Here is a 16032-nt window from a genome sequence, read left to right as displayed (position 1 = left end):
AATTAGTGCGCAAACAAAACAGGAGATAATTGGGAAAGTTCATTTCAGTTGCCAATTTGCAGACAACACACAAATCAACACGCAGCAGGGAAAAAAAAAAGGCTGGGCGGAATTCATCAATCTCTTTTTATGCTCACTCAAGAAACCTGTTAAGTTTTGCACTGAACGTGGGGAATTTAACTCCATTGATGCATGCAAAAAATACTCTGTGTAGCTCATAATTCACAATAGGATTGAGCATCACAAGCCAAAGTCAGGTGGAAAAGCCTTTTCTACTGCATCAGCAACTAAATAAAAACCCTGCAGACATCTAACTGTTGCCGCTGTGTGGGAGGAAAGTCATAACTCTCAGCGCTTGATTACATTTATATTGAGGAATATGAGGCAAAGACATCCATTACTGCGGAAGCATCGGAGCCCTTAACCACGGTGCGCACTGTCCCAGCCATTGCTTTGCATTCAAATATAGGACTGGCGCACGATCCACCGCGTTATAAAGTCAGCTGAAATGTCATTTCTTCTGCTCCCGGGTTCCTACAGTAGATTATTATGTCACTTAGAATACAGATAGGAAGTCATCCCATTAGCATATCTATAGGGCACAAAGAGGAAAGGCCCATTATAGTAGATTGGAGGTAGGACATTTTCTTAATGGGATCCTATCATCATTTTTCTCCCCTATGAAATAAATATAAAGACGTTGCAGTTTCGGTAAGCAATACTATTGGCTACATGCGTCCTAGGTGATCTATGGAGACCGAGTGCTAAGAAATCTTTACCTTCTAGTCAAAGCTAGCATGAAGGATTGAAATGTAGAGAGCATAGCTGTCATATGTAGTCTGTAAGTCAACAAAGGGTTATATTACATCTTCATGGATGCTTATTGTTGGACAGTGCTTGTTACTTTTAGCGATTTACTAAAAATCTTTAGCCATTCTTGAGATATGAGCCCTTTTCTCTTCTTTAGCGCTCGTTGCCTAGGTGACCGGCCACTGCTGCTGGCTAGCTTTATAGTTCTTTTTTATTGATTTTGTAGGCGCTGTTTTGAAGATGACAGGGTAGCAGGAGCACACCATTTCCTAATCCTGGCCAGTTTCAGAACAGTGTTTACAAGCTCAACAGCAGCGGTGGTCAGTTTCCTAGGCAACAGGCTGTAAACCGTAGCCTTGTCCTCGGATTCGCTAATCCACGCCTCCCTGGACGTGACCGACACCCTCCTTACAATCCCCATTATGGTAGGACCACAGTCACAGTCATACTATGATGCTAAGAGTATGCAGAATGTCAGTCACGTCTAAGGGTACATGATTGGAGGATCTGAAGAAGAACTAATCTGGGGGAAATGAAGCCCCATCTAATCAGTCATAAATTCATTTTTAAAAGACTGGAAAGTTAGCATGGTGCAAAAAAATGTATTAGAATACAGAAATTATCATACAGTATATAACCCTATAATGGTGGTTTGGAACAGTTACGGGAACTGGCAGATGTTCTTTACTTTAGCCCAAAAGGAGTTCTCTGTGAACATTTTACTATTGGGAAGAAAACAAAAATGGCATAGGGACACCCACAAATGGGTAAAGAGCCATAATTTCCATAGAACTGTACGAACGTATGCCTTCAAATGCATGGGATTTCCCGGCGAGATCCCATCTGAATCCCACAGAAAATTATTATAGCAGACTACATATGTACAGAGGTTTCCCCCGTAGAAGCATTGCCTCTGAGGGACATTATCTTGGCACATTGGACCTCTGAACGGCCTCATTGTACTAGGCCGATGTAGCCATAACTGGAGATAGGAGTTCAGGGTGGTCAGAATTTATCTTTGTAGTCATGTTCACATTTAGAAGAAAATCTACAGTGTATTACAGTAGCAGCAAAGTGGATAAGATTTTACCTAACCCCATCCACACGTCAGAAAAAAAACCTGCAGGTAAACTGATCTGACCTTTTAAATCCACAGAAAGTCAATTTACTGTATGTTGCAAATCGTACTGCAGATTTCACCCTTGGCAATGCACAGGGGGAGACCGCATCAAAAACTGTGACAAATCCACATAGCAAAATCAGCAGCAGAAATTTTGTATGTACGACTGCACCTAGACACAAGTTTAGAAAAACACTAAGAACAGAATGGTTTCAGAACAAACAACTTTGGAAATACTCACTAAGAAGTTTGTCGGCGGAGACACTGTAATCCTGTAGTGGAAGAGACGTCCTGCGTTGTTTGTCATAGGACGGCATGATTTCATTGACTGCCAGAAACAACAAAGGGAAAGTGACCATTTGCCAAAAAAAATTAATCCAAAAAAGACACCATGACAACGCAGCACACGTCGTTATTTCTCAAGAAAGCCAAGGAAAAAGCATAATATGCCTTTAGTAAGTCTTTGAATAACATTTCCGTACTTTAAAGTCTTAAGCCTGTATACAAAAATATGATAATCAGCCGCGCACCTACTCTTAATTCCCGTCTAAGATCTTAAGGCACTTGGGACACATTTTTTATATCCGGGGGTTTGGATTAAAACCGCAGTAAAATAGACGGCGGCAGCTCTTTGCCATGGAAAGCTCTGCTATAACGTGTCGCTCTCCTACAGCTAGAGGGGTCAGCGTTACCAATGTCTTAGTGTTCACAGCCATGTACCAAGGTGCATCTGCTACATAAAAATCCGGGGTTTGGCTCGGAGAATTCTTTCTGCCCACAATGTTTCCAAATGATTCACATTAGCTTTCCGGATTTACATATTTATCAGCAATTTGTCATTAAAAAAAGCAGCATATTTTAATACTCAAGCTGCTATTGATGTTTCGGGTCTCCAACGTCAATTTACTGCTTATTAAATTATGAAATATTCATTGTGCTTGTGCTGAAAACAGTCACCGAGATCCTGCGAAAGCCCTGTCTATATGACGGGAACACACGCAAGCATTAATAAGGAAGATGAGGCTTTTTTTTCCCTAAAGTAGATTTTTCTGTATGAAGAGAGGATACAGAAGAGGAACTGGGTCAAGGAGTTATTGAAAAGTGCATGGGATCCAGGAATTGAGATAATAGCGGTTTCAAGTCTCTTCAGCATATTTCAAGCACCTACTTACGAGGCAAGCAAGGCACTTGTTCCTGACTGACCTAGAATTAGGACGACAGAGAGAACACGGATTGCCGAGGAGCTGTCCTGTACATGTCATGGTGGGGTATCCTACTATCCAAGTTTGGTTTTGTTTCTTTAAAATGGAACCAGAGTTTGACTGTACGATTACAGCCAGGTATGGCTTTCCCTGAAAAACGCAGTTTAGGAGAAAAGTTTGAAAAGCCGGTTGGGGATCATAGGAAGATGCCTCAGTAGCCTGTTACAGTCCCCAACTGATTGTCAGTAGGGATGAGCAAACCTGTGGATGGTTGGGTCCGTCGTGTTCGACTGAACTTGGTTCAGGCACCAAAACCCTACCCGAACTTGAACCCGAACCCCACAGTAGTTAATGGGGACCCTAACTTTGGTGCTGTAAAATAGTCATAGTAAGTACCCCCATAGTCTTTCTCCATGAACTCTAAAACGGACTTCCAGGAGAAGTCAATGTTCGGAAGTCAGCTCCGGCACTACATGTCCAGTACTAACCCTGAGCTTTACAGTTGGAGTCCGCTTAGCTCTAATTGTCAGGTCTCTCCCTTGTGTGTACAAAGGGAACAATCTGGCAATCCAGTAGCGCGTGGAACGATCCAGTTGGGGACTGCTCTGTACTGGTCAGTTTGTTAGCTATATTCTGGCACCGACTTCTTAAGCTATGATTTCTCTGAACTAAAATGCCGCGGCGTTTTAAAGTAAAACCTGTGCAGCCAGGCTTTGGTTCATGCAGCATGAATCGAATGGTAGGTTCCCTTTAATTTTAATAAGGATTTTGTACAGAAAACAATTTTATAACAGTGGCTCTCATGTTTTACAGAATGTGTTTGCCAAGCTGCCATCTGGATCCTGCTTTGTCAACGTATTGCTCAACGGATCCTTTTTCTTGTAGACTATAACCCAATAGGATGATACAAGATACGTATCCTATAGCACCCTGCTGCACCTTCCTGTAGGATGGACATCATTACAAGACAATTCAACAGGAGAAAAAAATTCTGATGTGAATCGAAATAGAAGAAGACGACTACAGCAATAACCTAGGACCGGAGAGGACGGAATTAATACAGATGCACAAATTAAATACAAGTGGAAGTCAATTACCTCTTCTCCTGGATAAATGCTGTGCCGGATTCCTGTCCGTCTGGCTTTAATGCTGCACTTACATAGGGGTCCAACATTCATCTGATAAAATACAGAGAAATTATGGTCAAAATATCCTTTCACTCTTACTAATAAAATAAATAGAATAAATAATAACTAATATTTATTTCACTCTTACTCACTTATATAGCACCATTAATTCCACAGCGCTTTACAGACATTATCGCCATTGTCCCCGATGGGGCTCACAATCTAGAATCCCTCAATAAGTCTTTGGAATGTGGGAGGAAACTGGAGAACCTGGAGGAAACCCACGCAAACACGGGGAGAACATACAAACTCCTTGCACTGCTGACCACTGAGCCACTGAATGTTGTACTTGGTTGATCTGACTTCCTCTTGTCCAAAACTTATTGAACTTTCCAACCATGTCTCATGGGAAGAAGCACTTTTCCCTCATACAACGCTTTGAGGACATTTAGTGAGTAAGTGGGGAAAGTATGCGATATTCCGAGCATTAGGCCAGGGCTAGAGCCCTTTTGCCCATCAGTTACACCGACGCTGCACAGTGTATAACAATGGCACAGCACTGTGGCGCCACAGCCATATGGCGTAGAGACTAGTGTTGTGTCATAATGTCCACCCACAAGGGAAAATCAAGAGAAAATGAATGACAAAGATGCTACATACAAATTAAGCCATTCCACTGACAGGCAGGAGGCTAAACGATGGCTATAGTCCCAATTCACAAGAATACAAGTACAAAGCTGGATTCAACTTTATTTGACGTCTGGTGAAGGCGGCTCTCAGGGCTCTCCTATAGAGGACACCAGGTACTGATGTGCCACTTTACTGGGTTTTGCAAAATGATGTCACTCTCTCCAGTGAAACGCCTTATATTGGGTGCCATTTGTCTTCTCTCACGTGGTTTTTTTTTGCCTCCCAAACTGCCACCACTACATAGTGTTCTGCACCATTACTACCTTAAGCAGTGCCTCATCAGTGGCCAATCTGACGTGACTGACGTCTTTGTAGAGGGGATATATCAATCAGGCCAGAGTAGGGAGGACTCGGGAGCAGCCATCTTCCCTTCTTCGCATGGAGTCTCCACCTACTTGACTGCAGGCCGGGAATTTGCATATGATAAGTCAGTGCAAGGGCTATTAGAGACTGCATTAGGAAGTAACGGAGTAGAACTGCACGTACTATATAGCAGTGGTGGCTCTTTGAGGGAAAAACACCAGACAGGTTCTTAACTATGATTTAGTAAAATTATACATAAAGTACATGCTTATATCATTAAATGGCAGTTGCATATATCCCGACCCCACAGCTGTACGCTTATTATCCATGGGTAGAAATAGGAATTAAACTCATGTTATGAATTTAACCTTCCAAATGCCAGTGGCAAATCACTTTTTGAAAAACAATACATGTTAACATTCAACATCACACAGAGCCCTCTATTCTTACACAATCTGAAGTCATACACAGCAAAAAGGAAAAGAAATCCCCTCCCTGACCTGCACAGCAATGTATTCCATTAGCCGGAGCTCTGTGACCCACATCAGTGACTTGTGCTGCCCCTGTGCTGCCCATCATAGCTCCAATGCCCGGGGGGCCACGTGCAGCATCCCGCTGATGTATCAGGAAGAAACTTATCCCGGAAAGGTGTTTGGAACCTGCAGCTACTCCTACTATTCCCCAACTAGAGCGCTCATGAACCTCTCACAGCTACTGACAGGTGGAGGATGACATTTCTAAGACTGGGCTGGTAACTCATTACGAAGGCTTGCTCAGATTTCCTTTTCCTTTAAATACCAGAGACGGTCCAGTGCCTGACAGCATGTATGACACCACCAAGAGCAAACACTGCTAAGCTTTGAAAACCAGTATCACGTAGTAAAGTTTTAAATGGGTTTTCTTGAAAAAAAAAAGATTAAAAAAGGATTAAACAGATTTATGTATTATTTAAATACTCATTTAATATACTTTAAAGGGAATCTGTCACCAGGTTTTTGTCACCTAATCTGAAAGCACCATAATGTAGAGACAGATACCAGTAATGTGTCACTTACCATGCTCCTTGCTTTAAAAAAAACACTGTTTTATCAGCAGGAGATTATCACTAGAGGACTAGTAAACTTATTGCCATGCGTTTCTCCAAATTCATGAGCTCACTATAACTCCGCCCCTCCAATGATTGTCAGCTTTCTGTCTATGCAAAGTGTAAACGGAAAGCTACCAATCACCGGTGTGGGCGGGGTTAGGCTAGTTTCACATTTGCGCTTTATAGTGCAGCGACGGCCTGCGCACGGCCGCCGCTAAGCCCCGCCCCCTCCCGGCTCCCTGCCCGCCCCATCCGGTCATCGCCTCCTACTAGCGCACATGGGCGCTTGCGATCTGCGCACCCTATCTTTAGCATAGGGTGCGCAGATCGTGCGCTGGCCGTGCACTAGCAGGATTTTGGGGTGCGCTGCGCACTTTTGAAGGTGCGCCCATGTGCGTCGAACGCAGCATGTTGCATTTCGGCGCACACGGCGCACCTTCAAAAGTGCGCAGCGCACGGCAAAATCCTGCTAGCGCACGGCCAGCGCACCCTATGCTAAAGATAGGGTGCGCAGATCACAAGCGCCCATGTGTGCTAGTAGGAGGCGATGACCGGATGGGGCGGGCAGGGAGCCGGGAGGGGGCGGGGCTTAGCGGCGGCCATGCGCAGGCCGTCGCTGCGCTATAAAGCGCAAATGTGAAACTAGCCTTATACACAACTCACCATTCAGAGAACTGCTAGATCTGAAGCAGAGAAAACAGTAATTTTTATCAAAACTTAAGCATGCAGCCCAATAAGTGACTCACTGCTAGAATCAAGGTCTCTGTCCCTATGTCATGCTAAACTTTGATGGAGATGGAAAAAACTTGGTGACAAATTCCCTTTAACTATGTTAGATGCCCCAACCATCAGGTAACCTCTATTGTAATGAGCATGGTCTGCTTCACTTCTGTTTTTGGGCTAGAAATAGGGAATGTTTTCTTATGTCACTTGCTAATTTGATATTGATTACCTATCCTGAGGATATGTCATTGGTAGTGGAACGCCCCTTTAAGGGAGGTGGGGGGGTTAAATCTGTAATGTGGTATCATAGTACAATTTAAAGTCTTTTCATAGTTATTAAATCAACACTTACATATTAGAAAAGCTGTATACATAGGAAATGAATGATCCCATAACAGAGGTAACCAATAGTGGAGAAATCCCATAACCTGACATGGCAATTTAACACTTGAATCCCTACAATGTAGTAAATGTGTCTTTATCAGCATTTAGGGTGACTGGTTTCTGACTCCCAACTTTGCAATGACCCCTTACTGATGGATGTTTATAAATCTGGTGCCAGTGACCTCTGCTAATCTTATTTTAAGAGTAACCATCATTTACATTGTTATTTCTAAAAATGTAAAAATTTACACTATTCATTTTATAAATAGGGATTTTTGTGTACTCACCGTAAAATCCTTTTCTCCGAGCCAATCATTGGGAGACACAGAGACAGTGGGTGTTATGCTGCTGGCCACTAGGACGACACTAAGTAAACCAGAAAAAAAAAAACTTAGGTCCTCCCCTGCAGTATACACCCTCTCGCTGGCTGAGATTTCTCCAGTTCGGTGAAAAAAGCAGTAGGAGCATAAACAGTCAACAATAACCATAACTAAGTCAAAGCCTAAGAATGCTACAGTGAGCCAACAGGCTAAACAGGGTGGGTGCTGTGTCCCCCAATGATTGGCTTGGAGAAAAGGATTTTACGGTGAGTACACAAAAATCCCTATTTCTCCTACGCCTCATTGGGGGACACAGAGACAGTGGGATGTCCTAAAGCAGTCCCTAGGTGGGGAGCATACATCTGCTAATACTCCATGTACCACTGAGTCAACACTGAGGTACTGCCGATTGCAGGTTGCGTCTGACGAGAGCTGCATCCGCAGAGGCCGGAGAATGAATTAGGCAATGTTTGTAACGGTATGCAGGCTGGATCAAGTCGCAGCCTTGCGGACAGGCCCGAGAATGAATTTAGTAATGTTTTGTAAAAAGTATGCAGACTGGACCAAGTCGCAGCCTTGCAGACCTGTTCTTCCGAGGCCTGATGCTGAATGGCTGAAGAGGCGCCCACTGACCGGGTAGAGTGGCCTTAATCCCCTCTGGGACAGGCGGGTTCCTGACAAGGTAGGATTCCTGAATCGCCAAGCGAATCCACCTGGCTAGCGTTGCTTTTGAGCGGCTAGACTCTTCCTATGCCCCTCTGGAAGCATGAACAGGGCATCTGACTTGTGGAAGGGAGCCGTCCGCGAGATGTACCGTCTCAGCGCCCTAACCACATCCAGGGTGTGGAGGGCTTTCTCAACGCGATGGACTGGCGCCGGACAAAAGGAAGGCAAAACAATTTCCTTGTTGAGATGGAAAGAGGAGACGACCTTGGGCAGGAAGGACAGGGACGTCCTGCGAACTACCTTTTCCTGATGAAAATTCAGGAACGGAGAATGGCAGGACAGGGCTGCCAATTTCGAAACTCGTCTGATTGACGTAATTGCCACTAGAAAGACCACCTCCCAAGAGAGGACGGTCAGTGATACGTCCTGCAGCGGTTCGAAAGGAGCCTCTTGTAAGGCCCCGAGAACCAGGTTAAGGTCCTATGATTCCAAAGGCCTTCTATAAGGAGGCGCCACATGGGAAACTCCCTGAATGAACATCTTGACCTGAAGTTTGGTGGCAATTTTGTGTTGGAAAAGCACTGACAAGGCCGAAATTTGGCCCTTGAGCGAGCTAAGTGCGACGCCTGATTTTAATCCGGATTGAAGGAATTCCAATATGGCCGGAATGGAAAACACCAGAGGTGATCGACCATGATCCTTGCACCACGAAAAGAAGGTTTTCCAGGTGCGGTGATAGATGCGTATGGACACAGGCTTCCTAGCACTAATCATGGTGGAAACCACGTCGTGAGAGAACCCAGCCTGTGCTAAAATCCAGGATTCAACGGCCACGCCATCAAAGACAGGGCCCTGGAGTTCTGGTGGTAATTCAGGCCCTGCAAGAGCAGATCCATGCGATCTGGAAGTCGCCAGGGGACGTCGGCGACTAGTTGTATTAGTTCTGCATACCATGCTCGGCGCGGCCAATCTGGCGTGAATAGGATCACTGGTACTCCCTCCGCTCTGATCTTCTTGATGACCCTCGGAAGCAAGGGAAGGGGGGGGGGGGGGGGGGGGGGGAGACGTACGGGAGCCAGAACCGGTGCCATGGCAGAATTAGGGCGTCTGCTCAGATGGTGCATGGATTGCGCGATCGGGCAGTGAACCGAGGAACCTTGTTTAGTCTTCAGGCCATGAGATCCACATCCGGAGTCCCCCAACAATGACAAATCTGCTGAAAGACTGACTTCCGAATGAAGAGACCACTCTCTCGAGGCAATGTCTTGGTGACTGAGAAAATCTGTTGCCCAATTTTCTACGCCCGGGATGTGGATTGCTGAGATGGGCGAATGGTTGGTCTCGGCCCAATGGAGGATGGGACTCACTTCGTGCATGGCCATCCTGCTCCGGGTACCACCCTGGCGGTTGAAATACGCTACAGCCGTGGCGTTGTTGGATTGGATCCTGATGGGGTGACCTGCGAGGAGATGGTGGAAACTCCGTAGAGCTAATCTGATCGTTTGTATCTCCAAAATGTTGATGGGGAGACGTGACTCTCGGGTTGACCAATGACCCTGTGCCGTGTGGCGACGAAAGACCGCACCCCAGCTGAGGAGACTTGCGTCGGTGGTTACTACCAACCATCTTACTGGGAGAAAAGACCTCCCTTGATTCAGGGAGGACCTCAGTGTCCACCACCTGAGGGCTTGCCTGACCCGCAGGGACAGAGGGATCCGACGGTCCAGGGAGAACGGGTTCTTGTCTCAAGCTAACAGAAACGCATGTTGTAAGGGATGAAGGTGGAACTGTGCAAATGGAACTGCTTCCATCGCTGCCATCAGCTTTCCGAGAACTCTCATGCTGAAACGAATGGAGTGAGAAACCGGTCGGGAAAGAGTCCGCGCTGCTTGTTGTAAGGCTTGGTTCTCTCCTGGAGGGAGAATGACCATTCCGCGGGAAGTGTCCAAGATCATTCCTAAAAGTGAAATCTGCTGAGCCGGTTTTGGGAAAGACTTTTCGAAGTTTATCTTCCACCCCAGGCGAGAAAGTGTATTTACGGTTATCCATGGATTCCTAGCAGGCTGGAAGGGACGGACCCTTGATGAGCAGGTAGTCCAGATACGGTAACACCACCACTCCCCGAGAGTGGAGAATGGCCATGACAGCCGCCATGACCTTGGTAAATACCCTGGGGGCGGTGGCGAGTCCGAAGGGCAAGGCAACGAACTGGAAGTGTTTCTCGTGAATTGCAAAATGCAGGAACTGCTGGTGGGATGGCAGATCAGAATGTGAAGGTAAGCGTCCTTGATGTCGATGGATGCTAGGAACTCTCCTTTTTCCATGGAAGCGACAACTGATCGGAGAGATTCCATTCGGAATCGCCGTACCTTGACAAACTGATTTGACAGTTTGAGATCCAGAATGGGTCGCATCGTCCCGTCCTTTTTTTTTTTTTTGGAACCACAAAAAGGTTTGAATATAATCCCCTGAACCTTTCGTGATGAGGGACCGGAATGATGACTCCGTCCCTTAGCAGAGCCTGAACAGCCCAAAGGAAGGCTCTTGTCTTTTTCTTGGGGGGAGAGGAAAGGAAAAACCGAGTTGGAAGGGGAGAGGAAAATTTTATCTTGTATCCGGAGGACACCAAGCTCCCTGACCCACTTGTCGTCATTGGGCAGATCTAGAAGCCCTAGGCCTGGGTTTCCAAGAGCGGTTAGGTCTGTATTATGAGACCTGGGAGCTTCTGTCTCTGCGCGGGGACCGACCTGATCCAGAAGAGAAGGTAGAGGAGGACCAACCGGAATTGTTGCGAGAAGATCGAAAACGCTGTTGGTTGCGAAACGGCCGAACAGCCCTTTTGTTGATGAAGGAATTTACTTTTTCCCCCGGTAGTATCAGAAATGAGCTGGTCCAGTTTCTCTCCAAAAGGACGACCCGTTTGAAAGGGGAGAGAAGTCAACGATCTTTTAGATGTGGCATCCGCCCACCAGCCGCGGAGCCATAGGGCTTTTTTAATGGAGATCGCATTAGCGGCAGTTTGAGACGCGCAATTGGCGGCATCAAAAGAAGCGTCTACTACAAAGTCTGCTGCGTGAATTATCTGCCTGGCGACAGTGGTTGCCTCCGGAGGAAGATTGGTGCCCTGGAAGGAAGTAATCAAGACTTCTGCCCAAGCGGCCATTGCCGCGAAAGATGGAAAAAGGGCTGCTCCTGAAGCTTCAAAAATCTGAACGGGCAAGGTAGTCAATTTGACGATCGTAGGGGTTTCTGACTGAGGAACCCTCAGAGACAGAGTGTTTTAGAAGCAAGATGGGATACAGGAGGGTCCACCGGAGGGGACTGTAACCAATCCTACATTAGGTCTGGATGAAAAGGGTATTTAGCCTGAATAGACTTTTGCCCTGTGAACCGCTTATGTGGCCGATCCCTATGTTTCTGGACGGCTGGTAAATAACCTGTGCACACACTTGGTTTTCTTAAGTGAGATAGGATGTGCTGGAGCGGGAATATTTTCCTCATTCAACTTCAGAATCATGTTGACTGATTCTATAAGAGAATCAAATGACTCTTGATCAGTTGGGGGATTCTGAGGGGCTGACGTGTCTGATTCGAATTCAGAGTCGTGCTCGCTGTGAACCTCAGGAGAGGGCGAGCGAGAGACAGGAGTCGCCGATGCTGAGGCGCGAACGTGACTAGAGGACGCATCATGGGTCCGCTTTCTAGAGACCTGACGATCCCTTGAACGAGTATGGCCCCTGCTGGTGGATAATTCCCGGCTGACGCCAGAGCCCTCCTCCGGAGGTAAGGACGCTTTCCGACTTAAAGAGTCCTCCCGAAGGGAGAATATAGCCTGGGTCAGAGACTCCGCCGACTATGACAGGGACGCAGCCCACTCAGGGGTACTAAACGCAGGAGGCCCGTCAGCAGCGGCGGCGAGGGATGTTGTAGCGCAGGTCAGGGCGCAGTCCGAGTTGCTGTCCGTGCATAACGGATTAGTCTGTGCACTGGGTAAGGCAGACTTGCAAGTGGTAGACACGGTAAAAAACGCAGTGTGTTTCCTAATAGCCCGTTTAGCCTCCTTAGAGTGAGGCATAGCGCTTCTGAAAGGGTTAACGGCAGAGTCTGCAGCTGCAGGGAATGTGCTGGGAAGGGGTTAAGCTTTAATCTGAGGGCAGATGCAGCTTACCCACGGTCCTGTGCTGTGTCCCCTGGGAGGAAAACGGTGGCCCTGTGGTGTCACCCGGTATCCGGCTGTCCGGAGCAGGCATAGCTCTCCTGAAAGGGTTAACGGCTGCTGAGGTAACAGACAGGGCCCCCGAGATTAGAATTGCACATCTCGTAAGTAATGAGAGGCACCAAGAGGAGGGGGTGGCGACGTTAGTGCGGGCGGCGCTATTCAAACTGCGGCCTAGTAGGCCGGGAAAGCCGGGGACTAGATTTTTGGCCTACCCGCGGTAGGTGCCGGGGGCGGGGAGGAGGCGGCGCCATTCAAATTGCGGCCTAGCAGGCCAGGAAAAGCCGGTGACTAAATTTTTGGCCAACCCGAGCACAGAGAGCAGGGGGGCGCGATGGGACACCGGTGCACAGCCGCTGACATTAAGTCAGCGCTTCACCCGGGGGGGCAGGACCCGACCCCATACCTCCACTCCTGTGCTCAGGCAGGTCGTCGCTGTCCGGGGTCTTCCAGCTGCAGATGTGTGTCTCATCCTCCGGGCGATGTAGCAGAGCTGGAGGGGGTCTTAAAGGGGTATTGCTCAATCGATCCACTCTGTGGTAGGGGGATGGAGAGCTCTGGGGCTGATTCAGGGCATCCGAAAAGCGCTGCTCTAGTCCTTCTCCATGCACTCCTGTCCTACGTCCTGTTGCGCTTGCCCTCGTATCCGTGGAGTACCGACCGTAAGGGAACCATCGTCAGAGGAATCAGCCCCATTCGTCGCAGGAAAGTGTATGGGGAGGTATACTTTGCGTGCTTGCCTGTTGTTGATTCGGGGGAGAGCGGGCCGTAGAAAGGAACCGTCGCCCCCTTCACCCCGTTAATTAAAAAGTAAAAATGTACAGAAAATTCAAAAATAAAATAAATATGGTGCCGTCTGAAACTAGACCCAAGTGCCTCCTATAGACACTAAGCAAAGAACTGGAGAAATCTCAGCCAGCGAGAGGGTGTATACTGCAGGGGAGGAGCCAACTTTTTTTTTTGGTTTACTTAGTGTCCTCCTAGTGGCCAGCAGCATAACACCCACTGTCTGTTTCCCCCAATGAGGAGTGGGAGAAATCAAAAATACATGTGAAAATAAGCAACTTTGTGATATATCTCATCAGAGAAATTAGCTTCTGTCTCCTCTTGGACTGATCATTAATTTTCAAAATTATCAATTTAAGGGTAAAATGACGACGAACTGTTACATTACTGAGACATTTGATGGAAGCCGCTACTGATACAATGCTATGCAGATATGAGGGGAGGAGCTAAAGGCGGCTCCTCCCTCCACTTCCCGCCTGCATAGTATCTCATCGGCACCAACTGCCACCTCCACTCAGTAATGTAACAGTCCGTCTTTATTGATTACAGATTTTACAAGTAAAGTGAGAATTTTGACAATGAATGATCAGTCCTGGAAGAGGAAGCAGATTTCTCCCAATACAATAATTTACAAAGTTGCTTACTTTCATGTAAACTATTGAATTATGAAATAATTAAAAATATGGTTACGGTTTTAGTTCCATTTGCTCCATAATTCTTAATAACCGGTTTGAATGTCATGTTTTGCATAATCCTAAATTTTTCTCTATTAAGCTACATGCACACATTGAGTATTTGGTCAGTATTATACCTCAATATTTGTAAGTCAAAAAAGCAAAAACCAGGAGCGGAACAATCAGAGGAAAAGTATAGTAGAAACCAGTCACCACTTCTGGATTTATCACCCACTACTGGTTTTGGCTTACAATTACTGAACGTGTGAACATGCTCTTTTGGTCAAGTTTCATAAAAAATTCTACATTTTTTTTACTGATCCTTGGGGTAACAGAAAACAAAAAAGACATACTTACCTAAGGAACACATTCCAGCACTGCCCATAAAATGGTCTGTACTGCTCTGGGAGTGATGACGGCCTGACCAGCAGGCTCTTGATCCTACAGCCGATTAGAGGGGACTATGAAGTCACTGTCAGCAGCAAAACCATCAGAATGGTAGCACTGCCGCTTGGAATGCATTTCTAGTGTGAGGATATCTGATTTTCTTCTTTTATTCCCATGGTTTGTTGCTGTTAGTTTTCTTTAAGGGAAACCATCAGAACCCCTGACTGCCTCCAACTGGTACAACAGCAGCATGAACGCAGACTTCCGTAATCCGATTTTGTGTTATGTATCGTACCAAGTTTCGATCTATTAAAAATGCACTTTCAATCCACCGCTCATCATAAAATGATACAAGACTAGTCCGGCGTGTCACCTCTCCTAAACTAGCCCTGCACCAGATCTACAAATCAAGATCCCCTCGGTGTGATTTACAATCCCTTTAATAAAGGCAATTGGTGAACATGAGATTTCCGAAGCAGGACTAGTCTAGGGAATGTGATGGTCCATCAAGCTAGTCCTGCCTCATTAGCATAAAACGAGCTGCAGAGTTAGGCTGGGGCTGCACAGCAACTTTGGCTGCGACACTTATGGGACAAAATTCGTTATGTGTCGTTCCTACATCGCAGTACATTACAAGGGAAGGGGTCGCACTGCAATGCTGATGGTACTGCGACAAGGCACTTGTAGGGTGTCCAGCTGTGTTGGGTATTATTCTACTTGCTTGTTGCAGCACCCTTAGGGTCAAATTGCTATAGTAGTAGTTGGGGACAGTCAGGGAACCCCAGAGGTTCCCATTAAATAGGATAAAAACAATATTCAAAAGTTGATCTTCAAAAGGGTGTGTATGTCATAGGACACAAGTCTGCATCTTCCTTGATTTCCTCGTCTCCGGCTATGACTATCTACCGGAATGTATGGAATGACCGCATACGGTCACACTCCATAAAGAGGCGCAGCCAGCCTATAAGCCTGCCATTAATTTCTGATGAAAACTGAGGTTAATGTTAAAAGTCAGCAAATAAGTTTTCCCAAGCTGATCTTATGGAGCGAGGAATGGATAATAGTTCTTACTACAACAGTGTTAATGCAACATCACGTCAGTAAATGCCTTGACCTTTTCACAAGACAGTTCGGCATTTTATTTCCCCGCTTATCCAAACCCATGAGATGCCTCCAACATAACAAATGAACAGACCTGGCCGGGGTCGTTATACCAGAGCTCTTCGTGAAGACGGTCGGGATGAGCCTTCTTTCTCTTTATTTCCGCAATCACATCAAAGACCTCGGAATCGGAGCTGCTGGAGCAGCTATCATCCTCTGTATCACAGTCAGAGTCGCTGGAGCTCTCTGTCAAAAGGAAGAGGAGCGAGTCACATCGAGAAGAAAGCCGCGACTTTACTACATCCTCACAGACCCGGGCAAACAAATCTAATTCAATGCAGTCACCATGGCGATCAGACGGCTTTTTATTATAGATCATATACTGTCTTTGTCGCCTCTTGTCGCCAAGTGACAGCGATGAGTAAATAAAGAGTGC

The 16032-nt window shown here is 46.5% G+C and overlaps 1 protein-coding gene across 3 annotated transcripts in view; it reads right to left on the bottom strand.

The window, feature by feature from the left end:
* DROSHA (drosha ribonuclease III) overlaps positions 1-16032 on the bottom strand; it is a 316847-nt gene that overhangs the window by 267882 nt on the left and 32933 nt on the right. For all 3 annotated transcript variants that reach the window (XM_073550200.1, XM_073550202.1, XM_073550201.1), the window contains exons 6-8: positions 15691-15842; positions 4230-4310; positions 2172-2258 (exon numbers count right to left, since the gene is read on the bottom strand). In XM_073550200.1, the coding sequence (XP_073406301.1) occupies positions 2172-2258; positions 4230-4310; positions 15691-15842 (320 nt within the window). The remainder of the gene's footprint in view (positions 1-2171; positions 2259-4229; positions 4311-15690; positions 15843-16032) is intronic.

The sequence above is a fragment of the Dendrobates tinctorius genome, unplaced genomic scaffold, assembly GCF_039654945.1.
Source record: "Dendrobates tinctorius isolate UK_male_01 unplaced genomic scaffold, ASM3965494v1 ptg000163l, whole genome shotgun sequence".
NCBI classification, from domain to species: domain Eukaryota; kingdom Metazoa; phylum Chordata; class Amphibia; order Anura; family Dendrobatidae; genus Dendrobates; species Dendrobates tinctorius.
The sequence above is the reverse complement of the archived record's forward strand: the minus strand, read 5'-3'. Positions and strand labels throughout refer to the sequence as shown.